General features: G+C 43.1%; 1 protein-coding gene across 1 annotated transcript in view; it reads right to left on the reverse strand.

Annotated features, from left to right (window-relative positions):
* The window catches only part of ATXN7L1 (ataxin 7 like 1), a 74,252-nt gene that overhangs the window by 24,606 nt on the left and 27,213 nt on the right, over positions 1–22,433 (reverse strand). The window contains exons 3-4 of the mRNA XM_056846476.1: positions 19,709–19,813; positions 1,306–1,528 (exon numbers count right to left, since the gene is read on the reverse strand). Coding sequence (XP_056702454.1) covers positions 1,306–1,528; positions 19,709–19,813 — 328 coding nt within the window. The remainder of the gene's footprint in view (positions 1–1,305; positions 1,529–19,708; positions 19,814–22,433) is intronic.

Genomic DNA, 22,433 nt, shown 5'->3' on the forward strand with positions numbered 1-22,433 from the left:
AAGTTTGGGAACAGTCTGGAGATCAGTTGTAATTCCCCACCTGGAGGTTAGCACTCCTACCTTGTCATATGCAGTTTTTGAAGGACCTCAGTAGAATAAAATGCTCACCCACCCATCCACATCTATAAACACAGTTTGGATACAGTCCAATTATCGTATGGTGGTGGGATTAGATAGCAACGGCCTGCTAGAAATTTTGACTTGGCTACCAAGATCAGCCGCATTATGCAACTCGCTGTGAATAATGGTCATTAACAGCATCAATCAAGGGATTATGATCTGGTGCCAGATCTCTTTCCCTCGCATCTTGTCATGATTTTGTGCTCCCTCACTCACATTCCAATTAGAGTGGCAGCAATGAACAAATACAATTTTGACTTAAAAACAAAAAGCTTTTAAATCCATATATAACCTCCTTGATGGATTTAAGCTCTACAAACCTAATGTCTATATTGATGGAAGTTAGCAGGGCAGATACACTAAATACTTGCTTACAGCATGCACCAGCAACCTGCAACCACCAATGCTGCGGACACAGGAATTTTTGGGATGGCCGAGCGGGGCCTGTGTCACCACAGGTGCAATGTCAGAATGCAAGTTACTTTCCTACATAAAAGAAAGTTTGCTTCTTGCCCTCCTGCTTCAGTTTTATTGTGAAAAGCAAGAAAACAATCCACTCCTTTCCTACCTTCCATTAAAATAAATTCAAAGCAACAGTGCGAACAAGCACAGATATTCACATTTAGTTAAAATTAACTCCCACAGATTTGAAAGCAACTTCTAAATCAGGCTTTGCAGAATGTTACACTTTAATGCTGCAGTCCTAAACGTAATGGCATGGATCCTACTCTAAGCTTAGAGGACACTCCTCTAGCATAAGGAGTCTCCCTCCAACAAAACTTAAGTCAGAGGCAGGCAGACGGCTTCACATTTTGCTCAGCAGAGTGGAAGGGCACACGCTGACCTAAACATCCATCTCACTAAAATCAGAACAGCTTAGAGCACACCAACCAGCAGAAACTGATGCAGCTACAAAATTCAACAGAATTTTTAAAGCACTTTGCTTTATTTAAAATAAGGCCACAGCCTCTAAGCCACACTTATCCTAGTTTCATATTGATCACCACAATCCTGAAGGAGATACCATTGTGTGGCACAGTTTCCTATTTAGGATAATGTATTTTTGGAAATGTATTTACCCTGCATTTCAGCTTGAGAAGAGATCCATTATTTACATACAAAGAACCAGGAAATCTATGTAAGGAATGCTAAGGGAATCAATCAAGTGCTACAATAGCAACTTACCAAGGCTTATCCCTTGATACCTTTGAAGAAAAGACCATGTGCTGTTTGCTATTGGAGGTAAGTAGATTGTCTTTGGGCGTTTTGAATGGCTTTGAGTTGTTGCTGACAAGGTTATGGCCGCCGATACACGATTTCGATTTCATCTGTATTAGTGATGCCCGGGAATTGCAGGATGGAGAAGCTGGAGACGGGGAAGGTTTACACATTGAACCGTGTCGTCGTTCTACAGCAGAGAGGGGAAAGTACCAAAAAAGACACTAAATAGACAAAATAAAGGAACCTAGATAAGGGGGTGAAAAAAATCAGAAAGAAACCCAAGCAATAAGGAAAGCAGACTCAAGAACACTCTACGTTGTACTGATTTGCTGTAAATATAATACAGATATTATACTGAAACATACTCAGGATGAAGTGCAGAAAAGCCAGTGGGTGTAAGTGCCCTTTTTGAGCATCAATGCACTGTACATGGCAGAGCCTGGAGAAGCACTGATAACCACCACTCAATTAGTATAGGAACCCAGTCCTGGGGCATGTACATGGCAGCCTGGTGTGATCCAGTGCTACCATCAGGACCTGCTGGCTTGCAGAACCAGGCCTTCAGGTATGTTCGGCTAAGTATAGACTGCCAGAAGAATCCTCCATATATTCCAGAACATGTAAATCCTCCTCCTCGACATTCAGCTCAGTTGATGGAGTAGCTGAGGGTTTTTGTTTTTTTAACCACACAAATACTTGGGAGAGAAGCTAAATTCCATTGACCAAAATATAACCGGTCATTATCAGGACTTGTTTGAAGAACTGCATTTAACAATCCCAAAATTGCTAGACTGCAACAGGTGAGTCTAACGCCACATAAAAATGAAACAAGTGATTCGTGACCACTGGGTGCTACAAGCTACGTTTGTGTACAGCCCAGCTTATGCTGAAGGTTTCTCCACGCTATACATGGAAAAGAAATCAAGATCCTGCCTCACATACACAAACCAGCTTTATGGGGGCATGATCTGAGCTCAAGCACAATTGTTGATACTAAACCTCATGCCCCCATTTCCTATCACTAGTAATATATGCAACCAAATGGACTACGATCCTGAAGTTGCACCAAAACTTTAATTTACAGCCTTCTGACTTATTTATGATTCAATCTAGTGCTTTGGTTTAAAAACTCTCACCAGGGACGCCAATCACCACATATGATACTGTTTCAGACCAAGTCAAACCACTGGTCCAAATACCAGTATTGTCTACTTTGACTGGCAGCAATGCTCCAGACTCTCAGGGAAAGGCATTTCCTAACCCATGGCACTCTACATTCTTTAAAGCATAGATGCCGGGGACTGAACATGGGACCATCTACATCACAACCAAGTGTTCTTAGTGCCGAGCCTCAGTTCCTTTCCCCTCTTTGTCTGGACTCGAAGCCAGAAAGCAGCAGCCTACCAAGACAGCACAAGTCACACAAAGCCACTGATATGCAGACTGTCCATATTTCTCATCCTTCAGCCAGAGGGAAACAAACTATGATAACTCTAGATTGGGGGTATCAAACATAAGGCCCGTGGGCCGGATTCAGCCCCTTGAGAGCTCTTATCCAGCCCATAAACCAGCTGAGGCAGTCACACATATCCCCACTCTCTATCTGGGCTGGCAAGGCATGGCTTGGCCCAACCAAGTGACATTTAGGTCATATCTGGCCCTCGTAACGATTGTGTTTGACACCCCTGCTCTGGATGCTTACATAGGTCAATTCTTTAAAAATGACTGTACTATCGCAATCAATACATACAACTTGCAAAAAATAAAGTTAATTTGACCTTTTCTTGTCTTTTGTACTTGTGCTGCAAAATTACAATGAGAGGCCCTCCAAGGTCAATTTTTGTCCAGCCAATGCAAAGGGATCAAGGAGAAAGGTGCTGTCAAGTGCCAGAATCAAGGCCCACCACCTTAACCATGCATTCTCCCTAGTTCCTGAACACAGACGTATCAAATGCCCAGGACCGCCTCTCCCGATACACCCTCAAAGAGCATTACACTCATCAAATAACAACCTACTGGAGATCCCTGGCCTAAGAGATATCTGGCGGTCCTCAACCAGGACCAGGGCTTTTTTGGCTCTGGCTACAGCCTGTTGGAACTCTTTGTCAGCTGAGACCCGGGCCCTGCAGGACTTAGCTCAGTTCCGAAGGCCTGTAAGATGGAGATGTTCCACCAGGCCCATAGTTGACGGTAGCAACAGTTCCACCATGACCGGCCTCCCTATGCCCACTCACCCCCTCCTATCTTCTGCATTCTTTGCATTAGTCAATCTCCACCTTTCCACCTGGCTAAGACACCGTCAATATCAATTTTAAAGGTGCCATTGGATTCTTTGGTTTAGTTGTTTAATGATTAGGATGTATATTGATTTTAATGATCTTTATTTATGATGAGATGCTGAAATTTAACTGATGTAAGCTGCCCTGAGCCTGATCTTGGTTGGGAAAGGGCTGGTTAAAAATCTAATAAACAAACAAATAAAGAAATGTCGAAAACTGATCTCACCCACTGCGATAAAACATGCTATATCCTCTCATGCATGAGAGCACCATTTCCCAGTTATAAAATAAGTCTGCGTTTACTATAATTAAAACGGTGTAATCTTGCATCATGTCAGCAGGTGGCAAAATCAGTCACATCAACTTTTTAGAGAGCCGTAGCAAAGATGGATGTTAACATGAACTGGCAGTTCTTACTAGAGAGCTTCAAAGGCAAGAGAAAGATCAGTAGATCAACCAAAGAGGAAGGAGGAAAAAACAAATTTTAGAAATCCAAGGTTGTCAATCTGAGCCATGCCTTGGAGGAATTAATATTGCTGGATACTTTCAGACCAAGAGGGGAATACCAGAGGTTGAATATTCAATGTTATTATTCTGAGCATAAAACTTCTATTTAGACAAACAATTATCTGAAGGACTGCCCCATTCTATGATATCTAGCCTGCCACTTTAAGCTCCATTCTCCATATTATCATCTTCATATGAGACATAAGTTGTTAAATCAGAGACAGAGCCTTTTCTGTTGTGGCACCTCGCCTTTGAAACACATCCCCCACCCTGGACTTTTAACAGAAGGACTCCAGCTTTTCTAGCTGTTAATGGTCTGTTTCTAGCCCAAGAATTATTTTATGGATATCATTTTAAACTGCTGAATGTTGTTTTATGATGTTTTTACAGGTTAACAATAATACTTCTTATTGTTGTTATTTATTTCACTGTTTGTTTTTTTCTTTTTGCACCATCTGAAACCGAGATCTCTGGAGTGGTGCCATATATTTTCTAAACAATAATCAAATAATGCCATATGAAGTGTGACGGATTGCTCGCTCTGAGTTTAAACTCTTCAACCTACCGAAGTTATGCTATGAGTGTCACTTATTCTGAGAAGAAAATAAAAGGTGAGAGTTAAGAGCCCCAAATTGTTCCTGTCATTTGATCGTCTTTATAGCTTTAGCCACCAGTTAGCACTTGCCCAGATAAACAGAATCAAATGCCTGGAGGGAGCTGAGGGGTTATTGTTCAGTGGCATCACTGCATAGCCAAATCTGACAGGCTACATGATACTGTGATGTCAACATATTCACTATATGATCCCTCAATGGCTGGGATCATACACTTAAACAACAACAAACAGTGCCACAGCAGCATCATACCAGGGGAACAGGCATAAACCGTGTGTAAAAGAACTGAAAGTACTTGGGGGGGGGGGGGTTAGGGTGTTTTTGGCAGACTATGTCTAAACTCCTTCTCCCCATGTGAGAAAGTCTATAAAAATAAAACAGACAAAAATACTAAAGTTAAAAAAGGACAAAGAGCACAATATATTTTTAAAAATGCAAGTTACAAGTTAACACAAATCAACCAAAAAGGAAAACAGAAGTAATGCTTAACCCACATTCCGTTTAATGTATTAAACCTTTTTGAAAAGCGGTATTTTTTCCCATTCCAAATTGTCTTACTTACTTGAACTGCCAACTTTCTCTTAAGCAAGCTGACTGGGGCAAAGTTCAAAGACATTCAGTCAAAACTGAAAAATGTGCTATAAGGCATCGTTGTTTAAAACATTAAAAACAAAGGCTCAGATCAATGTAGAAGTTTGTTTACTGTAGTTGTAACATATGACCGCAAATGCATTACGCACTTTTAAAACCACAATACTGGAATTGCACAGACTGATCTGCTTCTTAGTCACATAATTTTCATTAAATGTACAAAAACTGATTCCATGCTCTCTAAACTCCGAAGTAGTTTAATCATACTGATATTCCTCTGTGACTCAGCAGCTTCATAGATCTTAGTAAACAATGACTCACACTTTTAAGTACAAAATACTTAAGTATACTTAAACATTCATGTGCATGCCAGCATATTTTAAGAGGGGAAAAACACTCTTATATGGGAACCAAAGAACAGGAGTCACTGTAAGATTAACGTATAACAGGCAGCTTTTTCACAACGAATTACAGTAAACACTTTGTTAAGCACTTTCGCTTTCTCCAGGACAACATTCAAAGTGTTGCCCCAGCATACTTTGCATCCTATAAATTAGATTTTAAAAGAACTGAAGAGACCAACAAAGTCTGCCAATGAAGAACAATGCATTCCTGGATTGGTAGAAAAGATCACAAAGAAACTTGTATAACCTAAGAGAGCTGGACACACCAAATATTCGAGCTTGCGTGAAAAAGCTCCTGAACGATCTTCAAACTGTATCCACCCCACTTGTATTTGCATTGTTGTAAAGGAAATGGCACAGGAGTTTGGCTGCGTTTCTTCACGCAAACTGACAAAGGAAGTGAACAGACAGTTTGAAGAAGAGTGCTGATGTTTCTGATAAAAAGCAGCTTAAGAAACTCGCTAACTCCAGTGACATCACTGGAAAACTATGAGATGTTGAAATAATGACCATGTTGCGCTTTCATGTATTTGCAACATAAGGAGAGCCTTGCCTTCCAAACAGAAAAGGCTAAAATTCTTCTTCCCTGCCAAGGGGAAATCAGGAAGAAGCCGCACAAAACGTCTTGCTGGAAGATATGTTAACCAAAAGAACTTACATGGCGGTTCAATCTGCCAAATTAATCCAATTCTAAAACAACTGTAGGTCACTTGCAGGGCTGAAACATGAAATGGTTCATGCAATTAGGTATTCTGCAAGGGTTGGCAAGGAGGCGGACAACCGATCCAGCAAATAAGCAGATCTGAGCTTACATTCACTGTTTTGAATACAATCACTCTTTACACACGCACACCCTGCACAGGTTTCGCTCTACCCATCGAATGGTCGGATATTCGCAAGAACAAACCAGCACTTAATGCACAATTACTGCTTTCTTCTTTAAAGAAAAAGCTGTTTATGAAGGCTATATTCACTGCACAATAATAAACAGAATCACAAAAAAATACTTTTGTTGATGACTAACAGAGGGGGGTTACCAAGGTGGAGATGACAGGCAACCTGTTGCTAAGGCGGGTGCAGATGAAATGCCAAACCAAGCGCTCACACTCCCTGCCCCCTTGAGTGTGCTACATTGTGCCCAATGTTAGGAAGGTAATGCCATGGAAGAGCCCTACTGCAGTGGGCAGAAGGCCCTCAGTCTTGAGGCTCTCCAATTAAAAGAGCTGCTTCCAGCCAGAATAATCCATGCATAGCAAGTGGGATAGCTGTCATGAGTCAGTTTTTTTCAACCACTAGCTGCAGAACATGCAAAGTGTGTAGTGAATAAAGTCCTGAAAAAGCAGAAGAAATGGTGATGTCCTAACTACTTGAATTGTTGCACTTTCAAAACAAGAACCACTCAAAAATGTTAGGGTTAATTCAGATGCGCCTCTTGTCCACGGAGGTCACCTCAACTTCACTGCTGTTCTCCATGGCATTACTTATTAGTTCCATACCAGATTAAGGATTACAACGTCACTTCCACTATACGAAACGGATAAGGAAGAATGTTAGCAGAGTTTTTTATTTGACCTGTGCAATTTTATGTTTTGACCTGTGCAACTTTGTTTTAATCTTCTGAATTTTTATATTTATTTATATCTATTTATTCTTTTATTTCCATGGGTCCTGATGGGGATCCCATTCATAGCCCACATACAGCTGGTGCACCGCCAGCTGCAGGTGGAATACCGCATCAGGTTCAGGGTTCTGGTACTAACCTTCAAAGCCCTAAACGGTCTGCGACCACTGTATCTGTGAGATTGCCTCTCCCAAAATACCCCCCAGAAAGTATTACACTCTGCTGGAACAAATCTTCTGGTGGTCCCTGGTGTAAAAAGATCCGGCTGGCCTCAACCAGAGAAAGGGCTTTTTTGGCCCTGGCCCCAGCCTGGTGGAACTAATAAGACCTGGGCCCTGTGGGATTTAGCCCAATTCCACGTGGCCTGTTAGTATTGTTATTAGACAGAAAGGCAGGATATAATTAAAGTAAATCATGGTGGAGCAGAGATCTGAACTGGGGTCTCCAGTCAAAATACAACATTCCAGCAGCTACATGATCACAGTGACTCTCATTCTCTTGCAAGGTCATACTACAAAAATCAACTTAGGACAACTGAGATGGAAGTTGCCTATACAATCAAATGGCTCCCCCTACTGGCCGCATTTGTGCAAAGCAGCTGACCTAAAAGTAAAGTGACCAACACAAGTAAATAACTGCCTGAACAAAAATTTAAAAGTGGTTTTTCCTCTGAATTCTACTTTGCCACTAGTCCAATTATTATCTCCCCAGCATGAAGACTTCTGCTGCAGAAAGGGAACAACCCGACTCTTTCTGTAGCCTGACTCAGAAATTTCTCAATGTGCACAGAATTTAGAACTACAACCCAATTTACAGATAGATAGGTTTATGATTACAGCATTAGCCAGCAAAGAAACCCAATTTACAAAAGAAATGTAGATAACGTTTTTAAAAAATCACAACTGTTCCAGGATTTGAAGTGGAGGAAAAGAGAAGGTGGTTGGATTTGAAGATCTCTGGTGATGATGTCCTAGGGAGAAATCAAAGTCTTTGCCGATCAAGGGATATGGGCCAGTATTTCAGATGTCTTCAAGCAGCAGCTGGACAAACACTTGTCAGGGATGCTCTAGGCCAGTGGTCGGCAAACCGCGGCTCCCGAACCGCATGCGGCTCTTTGGCCCATTGAGTGCGGCTCCCCGCCTCCCCACCCCCCCTCCGTCGGCTGATGTGGCTCCTCCGCATCCCCTCACCCAGCCAGGCAGAGGCACCGCGCTCCTGCCGGGCTCCAGCGCGCCCCATGTGGGAGGAGCCAGCAGGCAAGCGGGAGGCGGCGCTCCCCTCCCCTGGCCTCCCCTCCTCTCTCTCTCTCTCTCCACCGGGGAGGGATCAGAGGCGGCGGGGAGAGGTGGCGGCCGGCCGCCCAGGCTGCTGCTGCAAGGGGGGGGGAGAGGCAGGCTCCGCCTCGCGCTGAACCGTCTCGAGGCTGGCGGGGCTCCGCCTGCCCAGCTGTTAGGCGGGGTGCGCCGGACTGTTTCCCTGCCCCGCCTCCTGCTTCCCCAGCTGCCCGCGCCTCTTTCCCGGCTGGCTGTTCCGCTGGGAGCCCCCCCCCCTCAGCTCCCCTCGTTGTCTGTGAGGGGTGGAAGAGTTGGCGGAGTCTTCGGTTTGTTGTCCCACGTCGGCCGGTAAGTCTGCCGACTCGGGACAAAATCCTCATCCCTGGCTGAGCGTGGGTGGACGTTTGGCTGACTGGGGGAGGGGAGAGATAGCGGAGCCGGCTTCTTGGGAGGGGCCGTGGCTCGGGGGTCGGCGCGGACAGGCGAGACCTTCGCCCTGCCAGTGAGTGGGAGGTTTTGCCTTAGATTTGCCACTCAGATGCACAACTCAACAATAAGCCCCCCTGCAGAGTTTTGAGAATGCAGATGGGGAAAATGTACAGTGTTTGTCAGTCACTGTCATGATTTAATTTTATGGATACCTTACTTACTTTTTTCCCTCCTCAGAGGCCATGTCTACCCACTGGCTTTCTTGTCGGTAGACCTGGACTCCGAGGAGGGGAAAAAGTCCCCCTTCAAAGGCCAGGTCTACCAATTGGCGTCTATGGGCCTCTGGAGGCCAGGTCTACTGCCAAGAAAGCCAATGGGTAGACATGGCCTCCCAATGGGACTCAGCCGGAGGCTTTTATAGCGGTAGACCAGGCCTCCAGATGAGGACTCCGGACGGGGAGGGGGAAATGGCAGGGACTTACAATTTAATTTTTATCAATAAATAAGATCACTATTAAGTATGATATCAAGTTTTATTCAGTGTACCTATAGTTTAATTAAGACTTAAAACTTTAATTAAAGTTTATTAAGTTAATATACAGTGTACCTACCTATATAGTTTAAGTGTAAGAAATTTGGCTCTCAAAAGAAATCTCAATCATTGTGCTGTTGATATTTGGCTTTTTTGACTAATGAGTTTGCCGACCCCTGCTCTAGGCTGATTCTGCATTGAGCTGGGGGTTGGAGTAGATGTCCTGTATGGCCCCTTCCAAAGTTATGATTTCATGATTATATTCTATGATTCTATGTTAGAATACAGGCATTTCCAGGTGAAAACTGTGTTAATGCTCACCCCTGAAACATACATAGGGCACCCTCTTGACATTTTATCCTTAGCACAATCCTGTGATGTATGTGGTGTTCCCCGCCCCCCAAGATATTGGGTTGGTACAAGGACAGTGGATCTTCCATGCATTCCTTTCCAACCCTGGGAAAACCAAATCCTAGGGTCACAGGCCCTTCACAGATTAAAAGCCACATGGGTACGAGAGAGGGGGAGGGGAAAGTGGCCAAGCTACTCCTCCTCCCTCTTCTGCAAGTACCTGTTCACTGCAGCCTCTCGACCCATGTGCCTTAGTCCATGCAAGTCCCACAACCCAAGGAATCACCTTTCTCATGGTAAAAAAGGACTGCTGGGCAAAGAACAATGCAGGGAAGAATCATGACCATCCGTCCATTGATAGATGACATCATCTAGCCCCCTCACTTACTGAAGTTCATGCAGTGAGCTTTGTGTTGGAGCAGGGATTTGACCTGGGAGCCCGCCAGTCAAATTCCAGCATTCCAACCAGCACATCACATTGGCACCCTCTCCCTTTCTAACTTACTAGGTCACACTGTAGGGATTTGCTTTAGGAAAATCAAGTGGAACAGCACCAGGCAAAGGAACTTGCAAAGATACTGTAACTCACACCACTGACAGAAGATGCCTGAATAAGAACATGAGAACAAAGGCATTCTCCATCTTCAAGAACGGGCTGCAATTTTGGAAACTGCTTCCAAAATCTGTCATTCAGGGATCTCTTGAAAATAGAGACCTACAAAATCATTCTTACGTTACACTTTACTCATATGCAATTATTATTACTAAAATGTGTACCCCTGTTTCTCACCCCACTAGAATGTTTCAGTGCAGTTTACATTCTCTTAAAAGCAGTGAGCAAAATACAATAAAAAATCCCACAACAGAACATCAGATATTCACAGCAATAAATACTAAGATATAATTTCAATATAGCTGTCTACTAGAGGCATATAAGAGTTCGGTTTCATCCCAGCATCAATGTCCATGATTTGAAAACATACATCTGCATTATGCCTATTAATTCCCTCTCATTCTACAAGGGGTCCTTATTTACATTCCAGTCTCTAAATCCATTTATGCGACAAGTCCCAAACAAAAATCTTTATTATCAGTGTTAATCAATACCAAACAAACTGAGACTTTACCATATAATCTGGTTACTTCACTTCTGCGTAGCATGTTAACCTTTATGTATCTAAAACATTTTACTGCCACCGCTCTTCCAGGGAGCTCAGAGAGGTGGATGTGGGTCTCCTTTCTCATTTTATTCTCACAACCACCACCCCGTGAGGGAGGTTAGGCTGTGAGAATGTGACTGGCCCAAGGTCACCTAGTGAGCTTCCATGGCGAAGTGGAAATTTAACTAGGATCCCCCAGATACTAGTCTGATACTTTGACAACTACATCAAGCTGTCTTTTTAAAAAATCTGCCTTTGGGGACACACAGTTTTAATGAGCTCCTGTGGGGCTTGCTGACCAATGTATACAGACACAGAAACGAGAATTGATACAACTTTAAATTTTAATTAATCTGCTCTGTAAAAAAATATCTTTAGATTCGAATTATATGGTCATCTACCGCCCAGTATCTAATCTACCCTTCCTGGGTAAGGTAGTTGAGAGAGTGGGCAGCTGAACTGGAGGACACATCAGCCTTAGACCCATTCCATTCCAGTCAAATCAAATTGATTTAAATCACGATTTAAACCACTAGGACCAGATTTAAATCATGGTTTTCTATGGAGGCGGGAAAGTAGTGATGTGTTTTATTCTGTTATCTTTTTTCCCCTCCCCTTTCCCATATCTTTATTTTCTGTACCCCAAAATGCATAATAATTTGTTCTTTTTTAAATCATGGTTTTCTACACTCTTCCATAGCCTGCTGACATTATAGGTTTTGGCCTCCAGGGAGAGAATAATATGATAAACCTCAGGCTATATACACAAAGACCCCAAGACTTGTGCAGTATTCTGCTCAAATGGTTTCATTTCATTTGTACTGCTTGCCCCTCCCTCCTCACATTTAGCTGCTTGTGCAGATCTATTCCACTCCAAACAATTTTCTATTCATTGAACTTCTTGAAACTTAGCACTTAAGAGGTAAGTGATTCTGTGTACATAAATTTGCAAAGGAACAATATGATTAAGATCTTTTTCTCAACTCTTGTGTGTTTATTTTATAACATTTTTGCTGTGAAGAAAAGTCATGTTATCTCTGCAGACACCAATTCACAGTTTTGAGAACTGCAAAACCAAGCATCTGTGATAATATCTTCCAGCAGAAGATCCCCAAAATAGTCTTACAGAAACCTCTGGAAGACCATGACTTTGTGAATGGATTAATGGAATTCATTCACCAAAACATGCATGAATATACAACCTCATGCTACATAAATAAAAACTAATCCTTATTTCGTGATGAATAACCTTTGGACTATAATGTATCTTAAATAGAAAACTATCTTTAGATAGATTTTTCCTCAAAAAGCATTTTATTAAAAATCCAATTTAAATTACAAAGATCTGGTTTTTTAATTTTAAAAAAATCATTGATTTTTATTTACCCTTCAGACCGGTACACACAGAAGGAGGGCTGAAATATCTCAACGTTAAACTGTGTGCAAATATCCATATGTGTAGAACTGATAACAGAGAAGTAAATAATGAATTATAGCTTCCAGCCCACCGGAAAATGTTCATGGTTCCTATGGAGCCATTCTTGTCTGTTTGCAGCAGAGTAGTTTTTAAAGCTCTAATTTTATTTTTAGCATAAATCTATATACCGTACTTTAAATCTGTGATGACAGCTGCATATCACTTAGAAAAGATTTTAGCTGGGTGAAACGCTCTGCACTCCAGCCAAAAACCAACCTCACTGAGAAATCTGCTGTCAGGAAGAGGGAGTCAGAAACTGGGTGGGGGATGCCTCCCAGATAGTACAATCACCTGAGCAAAAACAGGCAAGAAATACTGCTTCCTTATTAAAAGGAGAGATTACTTCCAGAATAGCAGTCCTCTGTTGCTGAAATGGTGCATGGTTGTCAGGGCAACTGAGCTATACCAGGAAGCTGCAGGAGTCGCTCTAGACAGTACAAAATTCCTATACAGAAGGCAAGGCCATGTAGGAATCAGCACAACACACTGCACATACTATGCACACACACGTACATGGTAGGAAGCTGCTACCAGCCATGGTTTCTCCTGTCATAGAGACACCCCATAGAAATACAGGGCACTGCAAGCACACAGGAATTACAATCTCTATGTACACAACATGTTTGCCACGAAATGAATGCAAGGTATTAAAGGATTAGGCACTGGGCTGTATCCCAATAATGGTAGTACCATCTCCCTTGCACCATCGGAAGCCATCACCATTCGTAGAATTGATATGCGGGATCCAAACCCACTGTTTTATCAAGAATTGAGGCAGGTATGCAGCACTTCAGCCAGCCTGTGTCTATAAGAATTTTGTACCTCAGGGGATAGAACAACATCAGCATCTCCTCCTTCGTCCCCACTAGGTAAATGCCCTTGCCAGCCGCTATGTCCTCCTTCGCATCTCCCCAGCACCCTCTCCAATGCTGGAGCTGACAACAGGGGTGCAGAGGAGTTCTGGCTCCTGGTGAGTCCTGGACACAGAGTAATGATTTCATATACAAAAGTACCTTTCTACTATGAAGATTCCATTGTTTTTCCTTAGTTACCTAAGAAGTGAAACAACAAATATTCCAAAATCAGCCCTTTGAATTATAGCATGTTAACTGAGCATAAGAGCCATGTGGCACAGTGGTAAGCTGCAGTACTGCAGTCCAAGCTCTGCTCACGACCTGAGTTCAATCCCCTACTGAAGTTGGTTTCAGGTAGCAGGCTCAAGGTTGACTCAGCCTTCCATCCTTCCGAGGTCGGTAAAATGAGTACCCAGCTTGCTGGAGATAAAGAGAAGATGACTGGGGAAGGCACTGGCAAACCACCCCATAAACAAAGTCTGCCTAGGAAACGTCGGGATGTGACGTCCCCCTATGGGTCAGGAATGACCCGGTGCTTGCACAGGGGACCTTTACCAGAGCTTACTTTAACCTATCCAAACTAACAGCCCATTCCTGAGCTGATGGAGGGCGGAGTCGGCGGGGAAGAGGCACACTGGTGCCTCTTCCTAAGCCGATTCGCGTACGCTGCGGGAACGAAAAAAGCCTTTTCAAGCTTTTCAAGGCTTTTTTTGTTTGAAATGGGGCTAAAAGCCCCATTGAAAACAGCAGCACTGCTGTTCCTGCACCGGCATAACTGGCCGAACCGGGATGGGGAACCGCCTAAGCAGCGGCGGCTCCCCCCAGCCAGCTTCCGGAATGCCCCCTGCACCGGCGCAGCCTCTCTATGCCATGGCCGGCGCCACGGAGAGGCCATGCCGGCAGAGGGGCGAGCCACGGTCTCGCAGCGCTCGCCCGCTGGCGGGACTGACCTTGCCACCAGCATAAGTGCGTGTAAACCTGTGTTTACATGCACTTACGCTGGCGGAGGGGTCACGCCGCCTCCTAAGGCATTTCGGGGGGGGGGCCTTAGGAATGGGCTGTTAATGATGTAAATGTTTCGTCCAGGGCTGGATTGACTGCCCATCGCCAAACTAAAAAGCTGGAAGATTATCCAGTTTCCAAATGTAGCCTAACTGTGAATGTGCTCTCCTTTATAGTGCACCACTTTTACTTCTGGCTTGCCAAAATTCTGTATTTAAAGAAAAAGCCACAGCTTTGCATTTCAATATATATTGCCTTTAAATCTCATTATTTTCAGGCAACTGCTCTTTAAAATGCTACTTCAGTTTAGCCAACCTATTAATAATGAATTCATGTCCTTGATTCTCCTATAGCTTTGTACAACACTTATACTGATAATGATCTACACACCTGACCAAATGACCTGCATGTGCGTAGTGGTATGAGAACTGAAACAACATACAGATCTATCAACTAGTAGCCCATAGCTGTGATATAGTTTCCACGAAGCACCACACATTCGAAGACAAAGGACAGACACCAATCTACTTTAAAGGAATCTTTCCAATACCATGCTCCTTTTGCCGATGATCTACCACCAAAGTGCATGAGTTCCATAACTTGTAAAGCATTTATTTATTTATTTGATTTTTAGGCCACTCACTCTTTCCTGGCTGAAGCCAGGCTCGGAGCGGCTTACAACCTGTTAAAAACATTATAAAATCAATCCAACTTCATACATATGACAATAAAACCATAAAAACCCAGACACCCATTTTACAGCAGCATATAACAATACATAAATACCAAGTAGCAAAAACACTGACTTACTATCTGTGGGGAGATAGCAGAGGTGGAGGGGAGGGTGATAAGGGGAGGCCAGCTAGATGGAAAACCGATGCTCCCCTCAACCATATGCCTGGTAGAACAGCTCAGTTTTACAGGCCCTATGGAACTGTTTTAAGTCCCACAAGGCCCGAACCTCACTGGGCATAGGGTTTCACCAGGCCAGGGCTGAAAAGGTTCTGGTCAAGTACAGCTAGATGCTTTTTGGGCCAGGGATCAACAGGAGATTTTCACCAGATTAGCAAAATGCTAGGTGATGGTGACGTGAGTAAAGAATATAGCCATTGGCATTTATTCCAGCCTCTAAACGAGTGCCTGGAAAGTATAGCAACCCCAGAAAATATAGAAGTTGATTATAGGTAGTGAAAAACAAATTACTACGTGACAATGTGTACAATCATCCAAGCAAGATCCAGAGAACAGCAAAAGCTTCACTTGCCATTTTTACCACAGCTGCTAACCAAGAGAGAATCCAAACTTTCTAGCTTGTCTCTTCAGCAGGTGATGTTATTATGATGGGTGTAGTTGCAGGGGTCGGCAAACTCATTAGTCAAAAGAGCCAAATATCAACAGTACAACGATTGAGATTTCTTTTGAGAGCCAAATTTCTTACACTTAAACTATATAGGTAGGTACACTGTTTATTAACTTAATAAACTTTAATGAAAGTTTTAAGTCTTAATTAAACTATAGGTACACTGAATAAAACTTGATATCATACTTAACAGTGATCTTATTTATTGATAAAAATTAAAGTGTAAGTCCCTGCCATTTCCCCCTCCCCGTCCGGAGTCCTCATCTACCGCCATAAAAGCCTATTGGTAGACCTGGCCTCCGGCTGAGTCCCATTGGGAGGCCATGTCTACCCATTGGCTTTCTTGGCAGTAGACCTGGCCTCCGGAGGCCCATAGAAGCCAATTGGTAGACCTGGTCTCTGAAGGGGGACTTTTTCCCCTCCTCGGAGTCCAGGTCTACCGCCAAGAAAGCCAATGGGTAGACATGGCCTCCCAATGGGACTCAGCCGGAGGCCAGGACTACCAAAGGAAGCCCGCCCCACCCAACAGCTGATAGGTGGGGGGGCAGGAACTGCCAAGCCGCCCGCCCAGCAATCGCGCATCTAGAGGGGAGGGGAGGCTTTAGCCTCCCAACCACTGAAGGGAAAGGGGGACCTGGCCATTCTCCACGGCGGCGGGGGGGGGAGAGACAGCGCGCCTGCTCGCCTGCTCTCTCATGCTCACTCTCTCTCTCTCTCTCTCTCTGGCGCGCCGGCTCCGCAGCCCAGCTGCCGGCGCGAGCGGGCACAAGAGCACGGGCTCTGAACCAAGTTCAGAGAGCCACACTCAACGGGCCAAAGAGCTGCATGCGGCTCGGGAGCTGCGGTTTGCCAACCCCTGGTGTAGTGGAACAGCCTCACTAACCTATGGGAACTACTCAATTTTGCCCTCTGAGGCATCTGGGCACCTGCAGCTGTCCAAGAGTCCACCTGGTAACATGCCACTCTCCTGGCTTTCACAGCCATCAGAGGGGGTTTCTCTCCCTCTTTTGGTACCACTGCCACCAACTGGCCTTTGTAGAAATTACCCACTGAGGGGACCATGGCTCCTGGATTTCTTTCCCTGCACTACAGTTCTAAGGTCCCAGGTGGTGCCTATGTCTCCTACTCTGCAACTCGTTTCAATGGGACAGCTTGCACACCACTGGGGGATTAGCAATTTGCCAATTAACTACACCCCTTCTCTTGGCGCCCATTTTAAATAGCATGTTCAAACAGCGGAGGTCTAGCATGATACAGAGAATGACTACCAGTATTCAGAAGTATAAAACATTTATTAAAATAAGACGTCCGCATGCATACTCAGCACAGCAACAGACTGAGAAAGGAATCCAAAAGAAAGTGTTAACTTGCAACTGTTCTTCGCTCTGTACATTCCCTTGCTGATCTTATTCTAAGGCAAGCCCTTTAAAAAGTTAGTGTTCTAAAAGCTTCCCATTACCTTGGTGTCTTTGTGAGAACTCCTTTGAACCAGCCAATCCCCCCTCCATGAAAAAGGGTTTAATATCTCTGTTAGTCAAGCCCCTTCCCCCCGTGGGTGAAAGAAGCCTCTCCTGAAATCTCCAGGAAGGTACACTACAACCTCTTAAACCTCCCAAGTCTCTGTTCCCTTTTAGGTGTCAGCGTCTTGATGGGGATGTGAGATGATCATTTCATTGACTCTGACTAGGGAGGCCATTAGCATTTCTAAAGCCTTGCTGGGTGAGACTCGGAGAGAAACTGATTTCACCTCTCCTGTCTGTTCTGATATGAGAAAAACTTGTTAAAACCAAAGCTGAAGGCTCTGTACCTCCCAAGGACACCATATTTCACCACACTAGGGAATATCAAGCAAATATCAAGCAAAGCTCCAACTGCCAACACATTTTTAACCTGGGCCAGAATGACCCTTACATGGGGCATTCCTCCCAATTAAGATCACCAAATGTTCTCTTTATTTGTGAGCTCTTGAATATTTGCATTATCAGACCCTTTCTTCTTGGTAACCCAACTTATAAACTACAACATACTCTCATTTCAAGCAAAGAGTACCTAATCTGGTACCTAATATTCTAGTGATGGTATGGCCAATTTTCTCAGATTGTTTTCTTGGATAAAATGTGTACTGTGAAAATACATTTGTTCTGAAACTTTTCTTACACCATTTGTTGCCAAAAGACTGTCCAGAATGCCAGATAAGTAAAGGCCATTCTAAACGCACTGCAAAACTCAATACTTAACAGTTCACCATTAACTACTTTACAGTCACTAGCAGTTTTCTACTAAAAATATAGCTCAATTGAACTTAACTTAGATGAAGTTAGAAGTCAAAAGAAGCATTTAAATTTAATCCTGCAACCTTTCCTTTGGTTTCACAGATCAAAATAGTTAATAAATCAGCAGTTAATGATTGGTTACTCAGATCATAAACAGTCACAGTGGCACGAAAGGTTCACGGTAGGAGTGCCTCCAAACAAGGGGTTTGCTAACCCATAAGTCAAAGAAAGGCACAAGCCAAAACAGTGTGAACTGTTTCCACATGCTCATGGCTATCAGCACACAGTGTGGTGAGAGATCCAATGCACAAAGGCCAGGAGATCACAGCCAATACCTTGGAATGAAATTAACCTTCAGGTAGAGTGAATAAGAATTATCACATGGAAAAGTACACGCAACTAAGTCAGTGTTTTTTGGAAAAACTTACACATAGCCAGTATTTAAATAAAGTATTTTGGGTGTCAATGTACCTCATACCATTGTCCCCTTTCATACTACTGAATACAAATTCAGTAAGACTTTTCATTGAATCTTTACCTCCTGATTTACAATTCAGACAGCCTCCCTTATAACTAAGGGCATGTCAAAATAATTTAAAACCCAGATTCTAAACACTTTATTGGAAAGCAAATCCCACTGATTTGAATGGGAATTTACTGCCAAGTCAGGATGAATCAGTTTCCCATGGTCTTGATTTGGTGTTTGTGTGCTAAAACACAGGGAAACCCACTAAACAAGTACTGCAAATAGCAGCACTTTCAGAGGATCAATGAATTCCACTCCAGTCATGTGACTGTTCAGGCCTGCATCAGTTCTGCTCTCATTGCCCTTGTGGGGTGGGCAGATGGGTGGGGAAGGGGACTAGCATAGTAAACAGCCCCCAACATGTTCAAACTGGAGGGGACTATACTAATCGTACCCATGAGGATAAGGAGAGGTGGTGGTGGTGTGGGGCCTGTTGGGACAATTTTTGTGCTGCATAGGGGCTACTTGTAGTGGAAAGAGAAGTACTGTCCTGCTCCCACCTTGGTCCTCCTTTCTCACCTCTGGATTATAAAACACTCACTTGTAGGTGTATCATTTGCATAAAACTAAATGCATGTAGATATGATTCAAGAATGAGATCAGCTGTACAGCTCGGGCCTATGTGCATTGGATTTTGCATGCACATTTCCTCTGCAAATGTTCTACCTATATTTGCATGTCTGGCTGACCCAGAAGCATGACATCTACGACTGGTGGGAGGGTGCAGTCTTGTTCTTCCCACCAAGAGGAAGGATGAACAAGAAAGTTATAAGTTGGCTCTTTGGAGTGAGAAACTGTTTACCTATCATTCATTTTGATGTGGCTTGCACAGGGTAACCTCCTAATATGTATTAGCACAAGGGAGATGCTGTTTGGACTGACAACAAAATGTATTGGGCTGCTCTTAGAACAGAATGGAAAGGCACAGAACACACATCTGCCTTCTCATCTGGAAGGCAGACAGATGTATGCATATAACTGTGTTCACATCCTAGTGTGACTAACGAGTTCCAAGGTGAAAAGTTCATCTTAAAAGAACGTCATTCCTAGCGTACCATTTCTTATGGGACACGTACACTGAGCCATAATCCAGGAACAAAAGTTTTCACTTACCGCAGTGTGACTGGAAAACCTGTGGCTTGACTACCTGATTGCAGATATTGCACACTACTAGATAGAAATCATCATGAGCTGGATAATGGCCAAATAAGTGCATATCTGTGGGAGAGTTGAAAAAATATATATATACAAGTATTAGAAGTTGTCCTTTCAAAAAAAATATTTGCAAAAAGTTTAAAAAACACTCAGAAAAAGAGTCACGACAAAAAAGAATGGAATATGCATTCTCCAACTTACTGCCCACCATTTTTAATGTAAACTAAGAATGGGACATCTTATACAGACTACTCGAAACACAAGAAACACTATGTTTGATCTCTAAGTTGGATCCTGCGGATCCACTGTGCTAGCAGAGTTGACTTTCCTCCAGCAAAAGCAGTTCCCCCCCACCCCAAATACAAGATGCTCTTCTGCCACCAACAGAACCTCCTGCCTCTTGAGAAAGCTCCATTCAGAAGAGGGGCCATGTCTCCACCAGTACACTGGTCTTCTGAGATCCAACCCACAGTCTTATAAGTAACAAACAAACAAGTAAAAATGGGGTGAGGCAGGGAGGAAAGAATAATCGCTTTCCTTCATTTGAACTGTTGTAATTAAGAAGCAGGGCTCCTTTTCTCAGTCATACTCCTATATAAAGTTTCCCTTAATGAAGCCTTCATTGAGTCTGTATGAGATAGTGAGCTAACAAATATTTACAGACTCGTTGAACAGGAATTGGGGGGGAGGGGGCAGCAAAGGGAAAAGGATCATACCAACAGTGCAACCGGCCATGCTGGGGGGGGGATGAGGTCACAGGAAGCACAGATGGTGACTGAGTGTCCTCAGCTGGACAATTAGACCCCTTAATCGTATCAAAAATGACTCCTAGGGAACGGTCCCCATTTTGCTCATTAAATATTCCAACCTAGGGGTGAAGAATGGCAATATCAACATGACACGTCCCTGCATGATATTTCCCATTAATAATCTAAGGGAACTCCTGACCTATTTGAGAAATAATTAGCTGCTTTCACTCCCAACCTTCTACATCAGGATAAAGCAAAGTCACCTGCAAATCTCATTCTCAATAATGGTGGACAATTATTTGACTTCTTCAAAAACTGTGTTTAATACTGCACCATCTCAAATAGCCAGTCCAAATATCTGCAAGCTCACCATCTCATTAGACTTAAAGAAGAAGAAGAAGAACTGTATGGGAGCATTTATAATTTCTAAAAGAGAGAATCTATTTAACTTAAAATGAAATAGTTAGGTATTCCAGCACAAGGATCAGCAACACTGTTTTTCAGCATTAAACAAATCAAATCATTGTTTGATATTTTGTCTTAATCTTTTGAAATCTTTGAATCACTTAGCACTATTTGAACTGCCGAACTAGTGAACTAGAGTAACACAATTAGAGTAATTTGGCAGTTCTTAAAGAAAAAACTGAAGGGGGGGAATAGGAAAAAAGAGAACATTTGATCACTTAAAAAGCCGATAAAGAAGGAATGCCATAAGATCCACAGGGATCAGTCAATTGCAGACAAGTTGCAACACCACAAGCAGGATAATAAGTTGTAATGAGTTGGCAAATAAGAGGTTAAATAAAGGGATTAGAATGTCATGAAGACTTTGAATATGAAGACAGAAAGATCCCATTGACTCAACGCAAATTAAAATAAAGAACAAGTTTCAATTTAAACAATCTATTCCCCATTTGCATTTTATTTCACGGATACATCCTTATTGGTCAGTATCACCCATTCAAAAATGCTGATTTTTTCCCTCCCACCAATGGAAGCTTTATGCAATAGATATAATACATGCAGAGGAGAGTGGGAAGCTACCAGAGTGGTCATTCAACATATGAGGTAATAAAGGACCTCACATCTGTGGGGTTGGGTCCAGTGATCAGACATCAGAAGGGGGGGGGAGTCATGGATCTGTCTGCATTTCCCAATCCCCAGAAGTCCCTCTCAACACTGGAAAACTTGATCCCTGGGCTTGTGTGGACTAACAGCCATGTGGGTTTGAGGCTACAGCAAGGATGAGAAGGGGGAAAATCTGTTGAGCTGATGCTAGCGGGAGAAGACAGATGGGGTGATTGCACTCCCTCCTCAGTACCCCTCTCCCCAGCCACATGGCTATCAACCCATGTGGGTCCTGCAACCACAGAAAACTTTCTCATAGTTGGAGGGAACACAGGAAAAAGATCTGTGATTCTTGAAACAATAGATCACTAGATCCAACCCATAAGGTCCTGCTCTTGATTGGTGAAGTCATATATTGGGCAAGACATTAGACCATAGGCATTTTCACTGATACTTTGATCAGACATATCACCTCCACTTAATCAGATTGTCTGACAATCCCATAAATCTACTTTTTTGTAAATAAAATCGCTCAAATAAATTGTCATAAATGGCAAATTAACATATTAAAAGTGGGATCCAGAGGGAGGTGCATGTCTCAACTATACACAAAAAATATTGGACAATAACTTAAGTATACACTGAAATTCTGCTGAGCTGAATGAAACATAGATGCCCCTAACATCTATAAAATGTGTTATAGCTAGATTGTATTTTAGAACATCCCCTAAGGGGGAGAATAGGTTTTAAGTTTAGAAAACAGTGAAGTGCATCCCGGATTCCTATTGTATAGTGATACACACCAGAAACGTAGCAGAAAAACTAGAATATTTTTTCCAGGCTAACCCAGGCACAAGATTTCACTT

The sequence above is a fragment of the Euleptes europaea genome, chromosome 3 (genome assembly GCF_029931775.1).
Source record: "Euleptes europaea isolate rEulEur1 chromosome 3, rEulEur1.hap1, whole genome shotgun sequence".
Classification (NCBI taxonomy): Eukaryota; Metazoa; Chordata; class Lepidosauria; order Squamata; family Sphaerodactylidae; genus Euleptes; species Euleptes europaea.